The 14,554-nt window shown below is 44.7% G+C and overlaps 1 protein-coding gene across 2 annotated transcripts in view; it reads right to left on the bottom strand.

Moving 5' to 3' along the window:
• The window catches only part of PRKCE (protein kinase C epsilon), a 543,507-nt gene that overhangs the window by 324,437 nt on the left and 204,516 nt on the right, over positions 1-14,554 (bottom strand). For both annotated transcript variants that reach the window (XM_040224743.1, XM_040224744.1), the window contains exon 3: positions 7,273-7,336. In XM_040224743.1, coding sequence (XP_040080677.1) covers positions 7,273-7,336 — 64 coding nt within the window. The remainder of the gene's footprint in view (positions 1-7,272; positions 7,337-14,554) is intronic.

Below are 14,554 nucleotides of genomic sequence, written 5' to 3'. Positions count from 1 at the left end.
TAGGAGGCCACACCAGGATACCCGGCGCTTGCTTCTTGACTAAGGATCTATTATAAACTGATTCTTTCTTTTAAACTTATTTATTCAACGTGACTATTCCTCCTTCAATTAGTTCATTAGTAAAACAGGCACAAAAGTCAATAGAAAATGCACATCTACGCTCCCATAAATGCCGAGAGGAAGGAGGCTTTGGTAGTGATCCTAAAGAGCTCTGCTCTCCACACACTCAGGATTCAATTCTGTTTTTCATCTGTTAATGGTTGGCATTTGGTGTTGTTAACTGTGGATGGGTGATTCATTTCAGAGGAACTGCTGCGCATCTCGAGCCTGTTTGGAAGGAAATGAGGGTTTCTTGGCTTATTTCTCATCAAGCATTTTAGCATTGTCTCTCTTTGTGACATTATAAACCCCTTAATGGGAGTTTGGTCCTCACTGCTTTCAAGCTGACTCTCCCTGTCTCATCTGGTGCATATGGCCACTTCCAGGAACAAGCATTTATTCCATCAGGACAAAGGAGGGAGCCAAAAATCTGGAAATTAATAGGCCCATTCCCTGAGTCTTGAGTTGCAAGAGCAAGTGAATATGTGGGAATGGGGGTGGGGTGGGGTACACATTGCAAGAATAATGTTTTTGAACATCTGGCTTTGGTTAATATTCACTCTTATCAAATACTGAGTCTGCTTTCTGTTCTCCATATGCTACTGGAGAATCCGACTTGTCCGTGAATGTCTGGGGACCCTGTGAGGTGAGCAGGATCACGACCTTATTGCCAGAGACACCTCACAGGAGGGAGACCCATCAGCTCCTTGGAGCAGTGCCTGACTTTGAAGTCCCTTTTTTGGGTGGGTAGGTCCCTTTAACATACAAAGTAATGTTTCTCATTAGAGACTGAACAGAACTTGAAAAGGGTGGGAGTGTCAGGGCTTGATGCAGGGACACCCGCTAGACAGGCTGGAGAGAAGAAGGCTTAGGGTGATAGCAGGCTTTCCGTGGGACTCCATGAGATTGCTGAAAAGATCACAGAAGACCACAAAGAGATGCCTGTACCGGTCTTGTCCTTCAAATCACCTAAGTCCTGGACTTAAAAATGTGCTCTCTGCCATAACCCAGACTTGACCATACTTGGCCTAGAACATCCCTCCTCCTTAGTGGCCAAGGTGAGTGAGAGGCCTTGACCATGAGGACACATCCAGAAAGAACTGCCCTCAATCTTCAAACACAGCTTAATCATTTATTTCATTTCCTTGTTTGAAAATTTCTGTCTGCCACATTGATGACTATCTTTGTTTGGAAGCTCCTTGAGAATACAAATGGCCTCTATTTAATATATAGTGTCTATCCTGCCTTACCAAAAAAAAAAAAAGAGCTTCAAAGCTGTCTTTGATAATGATGATATGATGCTCTCTACACAGAATGGCCTTCCCACTTCTTCCTTGTCAATCTGGTATACCTAACTTTTCCTTTTCAGCCTTCAAGCTTTGCTTCTTTCTTGAGTTTCTCTGTGGAGAAGGCAATGGCAAACCACTCCAGTACTACTGCCTAGAAAATCCCATGGACAGAGGAGCCTGGTAGGCTACAGTCCGTGGGGTCGCAAAGAGTCGGACATGACTGCTTCAACTTATTCCCGTTTGGAGAACTCGGTAACACCAGTTAAGCACTCAGTGTGATATTATCTTGCATTTGTTCTCTAATGCTTTTGTCCTGCAGGTGTCTTGGATTCCTAATGGAATTGCAAGCCCCTTGAAGGCAAGGGCATGTGCTCTTACAAATGCCATGTCTCATTTTCCACTTCCCAGTCCCCAGATTCAGCATGGACACCAAACTTGGCATATTTACTAAGATGCATTAGTGAATACTCTTCATCTGAATGAATGGTTCTGCTTAATGATCTGATCATCAGAAGGCACTGGATTAAAAAATGAAGAAATTCTAAGAAAAACAGTAGAATTCTTATAAGCTAAAGATTCAGTGGGACTCTGGAATCAGAAAGATGTTATCTAGATAAAAACCACCAGTGGCAGAGTGTCAAGAGGAAAGCCTGCCTCTCTATTTCAACTCTGAAGGCAGTGTTCTAATGCCTGCCATGGACACAAGGTAAGAAAGATTATTAATCTGCTGGGATTTGAGTCCAGCCAAGACTTAGTTATGTATGCACCTTACAGACAGCCTGAAAAGGAGCTGACCATTTCTAAACTGAGACCATGTAAGTTTTCATTTCATTTCAGTGGGGCAAACATCTGCTTATTAATAGAATGGATTCTTTGGGTCATCTTTGGATTCAAAACTAAAAACTTTACCTTCCTATTTCTATAAAAAGCTTCCTGAAGAAAAGAACTAAATTGTTAAAAGCAGTGAGGAGGTGTCTGCCACAGAGGCATGGGGGGTTACTTATTACTGGGGCCCTAATCCAGGCAGGGCCCTGAATCATAGCCGGGAATAGGAACCAACAGGGCCTTGTGATCAACTGTTCGGCCTCGGGCACATCACTTGACCTCTTAATGTCACCATCTCCCGCCAGAAGATGTGTGTACTTGCTCTACACACATTATCATCTTAGAAAGAAGCAAAGCATGTTTGATCATGTCCACCAGTCTGTGCAACTTGAAAAAAAATCTAGAAGAGAGCTGCAAAGATGAGATAAGATTTCTAAACTCTCTCTTCAGAAAGGTTGAGGAATTTGATTGATTCAACCTGAAGAAGAGAGATTTAATAACCATCTTCGAATATATGCAGAGCTTTTTACCCAAGGCTGATGAGAGTGTGGGGACCACATGTTCTGTCTGCACTGAGCAGAGAAGGTACAAGCCCAGGCTTAGGAAAACAGACATTCTTAGCATTAAGGGAGACAAGACACAGACAAGCTAATGAATGTTCTTCTGGGGAATACTTCAGTGGGAAAAGGGTGCTGACAAAAGAGAAAGAAAATGGGACAAAACTATGGGAAAGTCCAAACTCTGCAAAAATCAATCTCATAGCCCCTGAAAGATACAGATATTATTCTATGAATTTCCTCTTTGGCACCTTGCTCTATTCTTGGACCTTTTGCCATGCCCCAGAGTCAGAAACTTGCCCTCGAACTGTTTCCCTGGATATCCGGCCTGCTGCTCTTTCCTGAACACTGGACTAGAGTGTTGCTCACCTCTCTGCCTTCAGGTCTCCAGGGCCCTGAAGATATTATCGAGCAGCCCCTTCACGTGAGTACTCTGTCCTTAAAGCAGTTCTATCACAGTATCAAAACCTACTATACATCCTATTAGCCCCATTGATGGCTGAGAAATTTGAAGCTCTAAGCTAGTAAACACTGGAGCTAGGATTTAGGAGTCCATCAGTCAGTCAGTGCAGTCCACCGGTCCACTGACTGATGTATTTCTAAGGCTCTCTTTACTCTCTCCTGTCCTTTCCCAGAGAGGAGACTGAATGCTTTCTGAAGCCTTGGCAACAGAAAAAAGAAGACGGGGCTTGCTTTTTCACCCACCTCTGCATCTTCCACTTCCACAATATGTATTAATTTCCCAACCTGATCTACCTGTAGTATTTATGATGGATGTGCTGCAAAAATCTTTCCAATTGCTTTTATCTTCAGCATTTTATTGGAGAAACAGTTTGGGGACCCAAACATACCACTGAGATCCACTTCCTGTCCTTTATATTATTGTCTAAACTCTGAAACACTCTCCTGGGTGAACATGACACCTGAATGGAAGATGGGAGAAGAAGAGCCCAGAAATCTCTAGGTCAGACCCTGATTGCCCCTCCTCTGGGAGTCTGCAAATGATGGCTCATTATCATATTACTATAAAGAATAGAAATAATATACAAATCACATCACAACAAAAGGAAAAATATTAACTTATGTCCACAACAGGAAATAATTATTTGCACAACTGAGAATTACATACATTGTTTTTTATGCTTCTGTTGCCTAGGCTAATTATGCTCTGATTTAAGTATTTGATGAGTCTGTAGTGCTGTGCTTACCAGAAAGCCCCATGGTCATTGCTGCTGCTGCTGCTGCTGCTGCTAAGTCGCTTCAGTCGTGTCTGACTGTGCGACCCCAGAGTTGGCAGCCCACCAGGCTCCCCCGTCCCTGGGATTCTCCAGGCAAGAACACTGGAGTGGGTTGCCATTTCCTGCTCCAATGCATGAAAGTGAAAAGTAAAAGTGAAGTCTCTCCGTCGTGTCCGACTCTTAGTGACCCCATGGACTGCAACCTACCAGGCTCCTCCGTCCATGGGATTCTCCAGGCAAGAGTACTGGAGTGGGGTGCCATTGCCTTCAAACACTAAGAGGCACCCGGGGCTTCTCCAATGATCCAGTGGGTAAAGAATCTGTCTGCAATACAGGAGACACAGAAGACGTGGGTTGGATCCCTGGGTTGGGAAGATCTCCTAGAGGAAGTAATGGCAACCCACTCCAGTATTCCTGCCTGGAGAATCCCATGGACAGAGGAGCCTGATGGGCTACAGTCCATGAGGCTGCAAAGAGTTGGACACGACTGAGCAACTAACGCACCAGAGGCACCCAAGTCTAGAGCAACACATAAAACATTCTGAGAAGGTTTACTGCATGGGATAATGTAGGTAAAGTCCTTGGCACAGTACCTGTCAACCCCTTCTACTGGTTACAGATATTAGCCAGCTTTCAGCTTGAGCTTTGACAGATGTCTATTCAAATTATGCCAAAGATCAAAACTACATGACCAGAAATGACCTTAACTGTTATCCAGCCTGACCCCATACGTCTGAGGTTAGGTCGCCTGGTTTAGCTAAAGCTCATACCAGTCAAATCCCATTACGATGAACTACACAGGACATGCAAGCAATGGAATTTTATTAGACAGTTAGAAATCACATTAACTCCAGCTCTAGCAGACGTAAATGTCCAGGCTTTCCACAGTGTGTTAGCAAGGAAAAAGAATCCTTTGGCACATCCCAGAAGAAGGGGGTGTATTCATACAGCCTCACCCCCACATCTTTCCCTGAGCTCTTTGCTATTTGCATGTGGTGTAAAGTTTGTGCAATTGCTATGAATATCTTTTTTTTCCATTGATGGGACTGACTGGAGCACTTGAAATAGGCAAGCTGAAGGGATGCTTGATGGCAGAATAATAGAGCAGTGAAAATGTCAGCTGTGCCTCATTGCAGCTCTCTTTTTCACCTTTTCTCAGAATACAGAGTCAGGAATTTTCACTAAAGAGAAGGACTTAAAATAAGAATCAAAGAATGTCCACAGTCTGGGTGTGACAAACCTGTTTTTCCCTGGACCCTTACCATGCAATCAAGGTAGCAAATGTTGTGGCTACTTATTCTCCATTCCTCTTTTCACCCTCCCAACCTTTCCAAAAACAAAACCACCTTTGGACCACGAGTCCTCAACATCCCAGAGCAGGACTGGGAGAACAGAAGTGTAGAACACAAACAGAATGCACCAAGATCAGCTTCTAGGAAGAGATTGCTGGAAGTCTCTCCCACTATCCAGAGAAATAATTCCAATCCAGGAACAGCAAGAAAAAAGAGGAGAAAACTCGTTTTCTTCAGAGCAACACATGCTAGCACTTTACTGAGTCTGGCATGTGTCAGCATTTCCAAAGTAAACCCTGTTTTCTTTAGATGAAAGAGATAAAAAAAACAGACTAAGAATTCAGTCCAATGAAAACTGCTTTGGTCATTCACATGCAATAAGCTGCAGAAGCAAGAAGGAAAAAACCAATTGCCTCTGATTTATTTATTCATTCATTTGTCCATATCCTTTCCCGCTAATGTAAAAAAAGGACATCTTCTATAATTTGCAAGTCATTAATTTTTTCAAAGGAAAAAATAACCAAGCCTCCCAATGATTGCCCAGCATATTGGCACAGGAAGTACATATTTAATTAATTATCCTGTTGCGTGCAGAATTATGTAAGGGAAAAGGGGGATTGATTTTTCCCATCAAATGTTTCACCCATATTTCCAACCAGGAGACCACTGTAATACTGTGAAGTATGGTAAATTTGGGATCAGTCATTATGTTAAAAGTAACACAAGGCTTTACCTTAGTGGGTGCTTTATTTCTTAATCCCATTTTATTATTTTTTTGCACATCTTGAATATTTCATACTAAATATCGTTAAATCTTCAAATCTTCTACAATAGTTTTCTATTCTGGGCTGTTCAGAGCTGAGAGTAGAGAAAGAAAGTTGGAAATGCCAAAATGTAATTGCAATAAAGAGCAGAAAATGGAAGAGACCAATTTTGGAAGAATGTTTAAAGTTTTAAACCTATGCCAAATAATTGAGATCTATTTTAAGAGGACTGACTTCTATTATGAGCTCCATATACACACAATTACTGAATTATTCTGAACACCTGTTGGAATCAGGTGTTAACAGTCAAATAAAAATCACCAGGCACACCTGTCAAGTGCATCTTTTGACCAGCTCCTTTGAATTTGCTTGCATAATCCCCCCTCCATTACAGAACCTTAAACTAGAGCTTTATCCCTAAAATTTTGGGGTTGTGGCTTTGGCTTATAATCCCCAGTATTCCAGGGAGATGCTGTAAAAGGCCCAAGTCTTCCAGCCAGGAGCTGTGCCTTTCCCTTTGAACCACAACCTCTAATCGCCATCTTTTCTCATTGCCAAGAGGAACCTGCCTTGCTCATCCCATCTTTCTGCAGTGACATTCGAGCCAACTGTTCTGTCCCCTGCCCTCATAGAGAAGAGGAGAGGAAAGATGGTCCCTATAACTAAGTTTCAGTCCTAATTCCCAACCTCCTTAGAGCCCAAGTCTGCCACCCCCTGCCTGTTTTCAAGTGCATATGTTTATCCCAAACTCCTAATTTATCCCTCTTTATAGAAGTAACATTTCTATTAAAGCTCTAAAGAAATAGGATTCTGAAATTTGACACTTCATTTATTTCATTTCTGACTACCCTTACACCAACTGGTTTTACTTCCGTCCCACTGCACACACACAAACCCCATGCGAGCTTCCCAGGAGAGGCAGCCACCCCTCCAAAGCCTGCCTGGGCATCTGTGCCCGGGAATGCCTGCTTTACTGGTCTGACTCTGTAAGATAAAAATCTTCCCTCTGCTCCACCAGAGCTAACAGATGGCATGGCTGGTCTCTTTTGGTACATAGGCGTAAACATCTTCAAAATAACCTTTTCCTTTATACGGCGCCAATTAATTACATGTCACTGTAATATGTCCCAGCCAAAGATGGAAGGGAGAGACTAAAGGACAAAAGGGTCAATGGACGAGAACAAGGATGAGAGGTCACACTCTCCTACCTTCACCCGACGACCCCGAGAGATCAATGATCACATACACTCTTCCTTCTGGCTCCAGATCAATCTGCAATTAAGAAAATGATAGTAACTCTGTTAGTGCATCGTGGGGCAACCTGAGAGTTCATGACATTTCCAATCCAAACTGCTAAAACCTAGAGTCACAGCTCCATTCAATCCATCAGCCTGCAACATGGAGAGTGCTGGGTGAATTAGGGATGAGGGAGAATCAGCATTTATGGAATGTCTACTATGTTCCAGATGCACTAACGATGAGGTTTGATACACCCCCAACAGGCAGTGCCATCCCATGGGTTCCCAACGGGAAGCAGTTTTGCTGCACAAGCAAAACGTGACAACACAAGGAATTGCACAGGGACACTTGACACAGGAACACTTATGGGGGGGACACAGAAATATCTGGAGACATTTTCGATTGTCATGACTGAAGAGGGAGTGGTGCTATTGGCATCTAGTAAGTGGAGGCCAGGGATGCTACTTACCAAACCTCCTGCAGCAGGCAGGACAGCCCCCACGACAAAGGATTATCCAGCCCCAAATGCCGACAAAGTCAAGGTTAACAAACTGTGTTATCTCATTTCACAGGTAAGGAAACTGACCTCACCATTCTAGGGTAAATGGCAATGCTGAGATTCAATGTCAAGACTGTCTCCAGAAGCCCCTATCCTTTATATGATGCAAATTGCTCCTGGAAGATTAAAAAAAAAAAAGCAAAAGACACTATTCCCACTCTCAAGGTGCTTATAATCTCACTGGGGAGTTAAAAACAACAACAACAGAGAACAATGCCAAACCCAGCTTAATGATGAGGAACAGAAATTAACTGATATAAAATATTCTGGTGAACCTGAAATCAGTATAAAAGAGCAGCCTGGGCAAGAAAGGGAAGGCACTCCAGATGAAAGCAACATCATAGGCAAAGGCTGGGCATGTGAGTGGTGCTTGTGCAGGACTGAAGGACCCCATGCTCAAGGGTGTGCTGGCACCTGTGTTTGGCAAACCCAATCCTACTAAATTCTCACCACCAACCTTCTCCACCCACCCTCATACTCTCGCTCCCCACCTCCCAATCCAGCAAGCTACTTCTATACAGAAGCAGGCTGATGAGCAAGGTCAGAGGAGATGGGCCTCTTGTAGTCAATATCCTTCCGAGGTCTGAGCTGTCCTTACAGAGTGTGTTCTCCATGAGAGTAGCAACTCCGGAAACCCTGGATCACCAAGTAACCCTGGTACCCACCCCCGCCTTCCATCTGCCTGTGCAGAGTTCCAGTTGGCTCAGTCGTGTGAGGCTGGACTCCTCAACAAGCTGTGAGTCTCTTGAGGGAAAGAACTACTAGCCCCTCCGTTTTTTGTCCATGGTCCAGCAAAGAGCAGGCACATATTTAGCAAGTACTACTTAGGAAGGGTCAGCCTGGTGAACACCTCCTCCTCCTCCAAGGTCAAGATCAGTTATTGCCTCCTTTCTGAAGCTTTTCCAGATATTCCCAAGTCAGAATGAATTACTCTTCACTTGTGTTCTCATAGTACACACACATATCTCAATCACGGCCCCTATCAAGCTATAATACATTATCAGTATGTCTCTACTGTCAGCCTGACAGAGATTCTGACAATCCTATTTGCACCCCCAGTGTTTAGCTTACTGTCTGCTGGTCAGGAGACACACCCAATAAACCTATGCAGAAGCGGGGAAAGGCTCCACTTCTGGAGGTGTCCCAGAGCCTATTCTGGGATTATTCACTCCTTCAAGCCCCTTCCCTAGGCAGGAAGGAAGGTAGGTAATTTGTACTAAAATGATATTCCAAAGAGGCATGAGGGGAAGAAGAGGTAGCTAAACCTGGAGCACCGGAGACTATGAGGTAAAAACTCATGGTGAACTAATGCTGTTTGGGTCCCTGCCCCCAACATCTCGCTCCACTCCTAATCCACATTCCCTGAGCCATGTGTGAGCCCCGCTTTCTTTCCTGACTCAGCCTTTCAGTGGTTGAGAGGGCTGACAGTTTCCCTCAGAATTTCAGTTCCACCCACAGGGGTCTTTGATGCCCCTCCCCGCCCCAGATGAGGGCCCTGTAATCTTTTAGGCACACTCTGAGAGCAGGGAGGAAGGGAGGGAGGGCAGAAAGCTCTCAGGTAGCTCCACAGGGGCCACTCACCTGAGCTTGAGATCTTGAGTTTGGGGTCCAAATGGGAGCCAAATAACACACTGATGATGCCAGGAGATGACTCTCTGCACCCCTTCTGCCCCAAGAGCCCATGATTTTAGGTTCTTGGATAAAGAAAATGTTCTCCAGCATTCTTACCACTAGAACTGTCCCCTGCCACAAGCATAACCTGGCCCCTGCACCGAATTACAAACAAGAAAACCATCAGTCGACTCTACTGAACAGAATCCAACCAAAATCCCGTCCCTGCTACAGTTCAAAAGTCTCAGGGGCCCCTTGTCCAAAAGCATGGAATTTAAATAATGTATGCCTCTTAGAGATTAGATCATTCCTATTAAACCCTGCCGGCAAAATGAAACACTTTCTCATATCCTCCGAGTCAAAGATTTCCCACGACTGTGGATTTCATTGGCAAAGTACAATGGTATCTGAGAAAAGCAGGGAGGGAGACAGCAAAGGAATGAGATGGACCGCGTGGCCTATCGGAAGGCAGGCTGCATGCCTATCTTTGCAAAAAGGGAGTGAGAGCTTGTGTCAAGGGGGAATAGGTCATTGATGATAAAATGTATTAGGATATTAACATTCAAGATAGCAATCAGAAACCATTTTAGCACCCACTGCTGCTTCAATGCCGATGAACTGCATTTCCAAACAGAAAAATAGAAATTAAGCCATTAAACATGCCAAGAGCAACAAAGAACTTTGCAGCCTGGGCAGATGGCCGTGGAGTGCTGGCTGAGCCCCAAGCAAGCTGAGTGAGGAGGCTCTGAGAATCCATCCAGAGTGGTGTGACTTCGACGTGGATGACTGGAAGGGTTATCTGGTACAAAAAGGGGTGGAATGCGTTGCAACTTCATGGCCAAATTAGCTTAATCACAAATTCTGCTCACAATTACGTGGTGCGGATAATGAAGCAATGTAGGTGCCCAGCCCTGCAAAACCCCTGCAACCTGTAAGCCAGCATCACCACCAGGCAACTGGCACTACATAAAAGCAGGCCTTCTCCCTCCTCCCAACCATTCCCAGAGTTTCTTCTCAGTTCCTTCTCCCAGGCTTCAGGTTCCTCCCAATTCTCCCAGAGGCAACCCCATTTGTCAAATCGCCTTGAATCTCATGCCTTTATTTGATACACTTTCCCAGATACCTATCTCCGTTTTTGACTATGATTCTCTTTCAACCTTCACCTGAGGCCAGAAGCAAAGCAGTAGAACCGTGGGGGAGATAAACACAACCTTTAGAGTCAGATCAGGACTGAATCCCAGTTTTGTCACTTACAGGTCAGTCAATTATGTATTCTCTTTGAACCTCAACCTCTATCTCTTCATCTGTGAAACAGGTTGCTGTGAAAATTCCACAAGACACACATACAAAGCACTTGGCACTTAGGAGCTACTCAGTATATAGTGGTTAAGAGTGAATTGGCTGGCTCTCTAGCCTGAAGCAAGAAACTGTCTCCTCTAAGCTTCAGAATGCTCCTCAGTGAAATGGAACCAATAACAGGTCCTGTGACACTGGGGCTGTCCTGATGTAAAATGCAAAATCTATGTACAGCGCATAGCCTGGTGCCTGGCACAGAACACTCAGTCATTGTTGCTGCTATTGTTATTTTAGGCTTCCCAGGTGGCTCAGTGGTAAAGAATCTAGCTACTAACGCAAGATATGCAGGAGACTCGGGTTTCATCCCTGGGTCAGGAAGATCCCCTAGAGGAGGAAATGGCAACCCACTCTACTATTCTTGCCTTGGAAATTCCATGGACAGAGGACCCTGGTAGGCTAGAGTCCATGGGGTCACAAAACAGTCAGACACAGGTTAGTGACTGAGCCCAATGACAGTTGTTATTCAAAAGTCAAGCATTTAAATTTGCTACTTAATCCGATGTGATGTTCTTTCCACTGTATCGAACTCTCCCCCAACCCTGCCCGCCACAAAGCATTTTCTTGCCCAAAGTTGATGTTATTTTATATATTCCAGTACATCTGATGATTTTACACTGCTTTGAGTATCAGATGTAGAACCAAGGTGAGAATGTTGCACCCTCCCCTGGCAGGAAACCCAGGGGCAAAAAATGGCTATAGCCCCTATTCATCGGAGGGTCACGAGGTGATTATGAGATAAGAAGCAGAGGGTGACCACGTGCTGTCTCTACTAGGCCTGGGTCACTGTATTGAGTTTTTTACCTGAATTAGTTCACCTAATCTCTTGTGAGGGCTTCCCTAGTGGCTCAGATGGTAAAGAATCTGCCTGCAGTGCAGGAGGCCCAGGCTTGAGCCCTGGGTCAGGAAGATCCCCTGGAGGAGGGAATGGCAACCCACTCCAGTACTCTTGCCTGAAGAATCCCATGGATAGAGGAGCCTGGCAGGCTACAGTCCATGGGGTTGCAGAGTCAGACACAATTGAGCAACTAAACAACAACAATCTCCCGTACGTATTCCCCACTTTTCAGATTGAAAAACTTGGGTTCAGAAAACTTTCAGTGGGATTCCCACACAGTGCTGCTGCCTCAAGCACACAGGAGAGATGACTTTGATAGGGTTCCCATCTCAAGCACCATCCAGCCCAGAATGGGCAGCCTCTGGCTGTGTCCTCTTGGGTTCATTGTCCTTCTCAGATGCAACTGATTGGCTCCCCAGCCAGGTCAGTTTAAGGCAGAGCAACGTCCTGAATACCTCACCTATCCTCCCCTTCCCCCACTTGGGGAAGGTCTGGGCATCAACAAGATCTCCATTCCTGCAAATTCGGTACAAAGCAACAGGGAAAGAGCTCAAACCATGAAACCAGCAAAAAGCCATCTCTGAAAAACAAAAAGACCTACAGGCACTTTTTTGGATGTTGCCTGACCCTTCACAAAGTCCTTCACAAGCATTATTCATTGATTCTTACAATTAACCTGTAAGGTAAGAAGTATTATTAGCAACATTAAGGATGAGAAAACTGAAGTTAAGGAAGATAAACAGGCTAGTGAGAGCACACACAACTGCAGGGGCAGCGTTCACATGGTCGTCTCTGGGGACCAGTCCTCCGGAGCTGGGAATGAGCTCAGAGTCAGGGATGAGCGGCAGAGTCAGAACCTGCCCCCTCAGCGCCCGACTCTCAGCAACCTCTGTTCCTCCCACCACACCACACCTGTGCAGTAAGAACTCTGACCTCTGGACTAGCACCCCACCCATGCAGCCGGTTTAGCTGTCACTGCTGTGTGTCACTGTGCATGCCTGTGTTTGGGGGTAATGGGGTTTGAGACAAAGGAGGTAAAAAATTCATAGTCAAGCTTCCTACTAACTATAGGCTCCACTTTCACTGAGGACCTCGAGGCAAACCTCTCCTCAAAACAGCCCACAAAGGTCACAGAGGCCCCATCTGAGTTTCACTTCCTTTTCCATCTGTTGTTAGGCACTAGGGTCTGGAAAGAAGCAAAAGGGAGAGAGTGGGTCAGAAAAAGATGACTCCAGAAAGGAGAAGGAGGCTGCACCGCCCCTGTTACACCAATTAAGTCCTAGATAATAGACTGTTTCTTTTATTTCCTGGAGGAGGGTGGGGAGTGAGGGAGGAGGAAGTGGGAAGAAGAAGGAGGGAGAAGACTCGGGACTTCTTTCCGAGGCAGAGGACCCACTTCCCAAGGCCCGCACCCTCTTTATTGCTGGCTCTTCTCCCCTGGAGACCCCTTGGGCACACTACCATCCCCAGAGGCGCTGGGCATGGAAGAGGCAAGCCAGACCTAGCAGGAGATCTTCACGCAGCAGGTGGCCTGCCTCCTAGCCACTGCTTCTGGAAGGCAGCAAATGTGGAGACCGCAATGGCTGCTCTTAAGCAGCTGCTGGGTGCTGATTTTGGAGTTAGCAGCCAATTAAACTAAAGACTCTTCATTAGAGGAGTTTGCTGCTAGCTTGATGGGTAGAGAGCACTGGCTGGTTAAAAAGCAGAGGGTACACATGTAATTAAATATTTTAAGAGTTCCACTCGGTTCACAGGCTTCCAACAGTACTTACTTTCATGAAATAAGGGGAGAAGAGGATGGCTTCTATCTCAAACACCTTCCATGGTAGTGCAAAGATATTATGCAGACTTTTGTGTATATCCTGCAGGGCAAAACTCTGCCTGTCCAGCACACTGGAAGGATTTAATAATATTTATAAATGTTGGTGCCGTGGATGAAAAGAGGATCCGTACAACTGAATTATGGAGATTATTTTCTTGGGAAGCCATCACATAACCACGTACAGGCGTGCTGTGTCATGTCTGACCCTTTGCGACCCCATGGACTGTAGCCTGCCAGACTCTGCTGCCCATGGAACTTTCCAGGCAAGAATATTGGAGTGGGTGGCCATTTCCCACTCCAATATTCCCCACTCCAGGGAATCTTCGCAACCCATGGATCGAACTGATGTCTTCTGCATTGGGAAACCATCAACCTGTACACGAATGTTCCTAGTGGCTTCATTCATAACAATCAAATGCTGGAAACAACCCAAATGTCCAAGAACAGATCAATGAATAAGTAAACCAGGCTGCGTCCATATGATAGACTTTTACTCAGCAGTAAAGAATGAACTCCTGGCACACACCACAAACTGAATGCTATGGGAAAGAAGCCACATACAAAAGAGTACATACTATATGATTCAATTTACATAATGTCCTAGAATAGGCAAAACAAATCTATCATGACAAAAAGACTATCAGCAATCTCTTGGAGGTGGAAATGAGAACTGGATTCAATGAGGCATAGAGGATGACTGAATGATTTTGAGTTTTGTATTTTACAATGGTAAAGCAAATATTCAATTCTTTTAAAAAAGAGGCACAGAAGAACTTTTGGGGAAGATGAAATTTTTCTATATGTTGATTAGGTGGTGGTGACATGAATGCATACATTTGTTAAAACCACATCAAGTCACACACTTAAAATGGATGCGTTTTCTTGCATGAAAATTATCCCTCAATAAAGTCGTTTTCAAAAAGGAAAAAATGAAGACATCATTTCACGTAAGGATTGCTCTACAATTTTTCTTTAAATAATAAATCATCTTCCCACCCTCAGGGCATTTAAAATTTCATATTCCATTTTTTAAAATAAAAGGGTTCATTCAGAGTTTTTCAAGAACAC

This window comes from Oryx dammah, unplaced genomic scaffold, assembly GCF_014754425.2.
Source record: "Oryx dammah isolate SB20612 unplaced genomic scaffold, SCBI_Odam_1.1 HiC_scaffold_25, whole genome shotgun sequence".
NCBI classification, from domain to species: domain Eukaryota; kingdom Metazoa; phylum Chordata; class Mammalia; order Artiodactyla; family Bovidae; genus Oryx; species Oryx dammah.
This window is presented reverse-complemented; position numbering and strand designations above follow the sequence as displayed.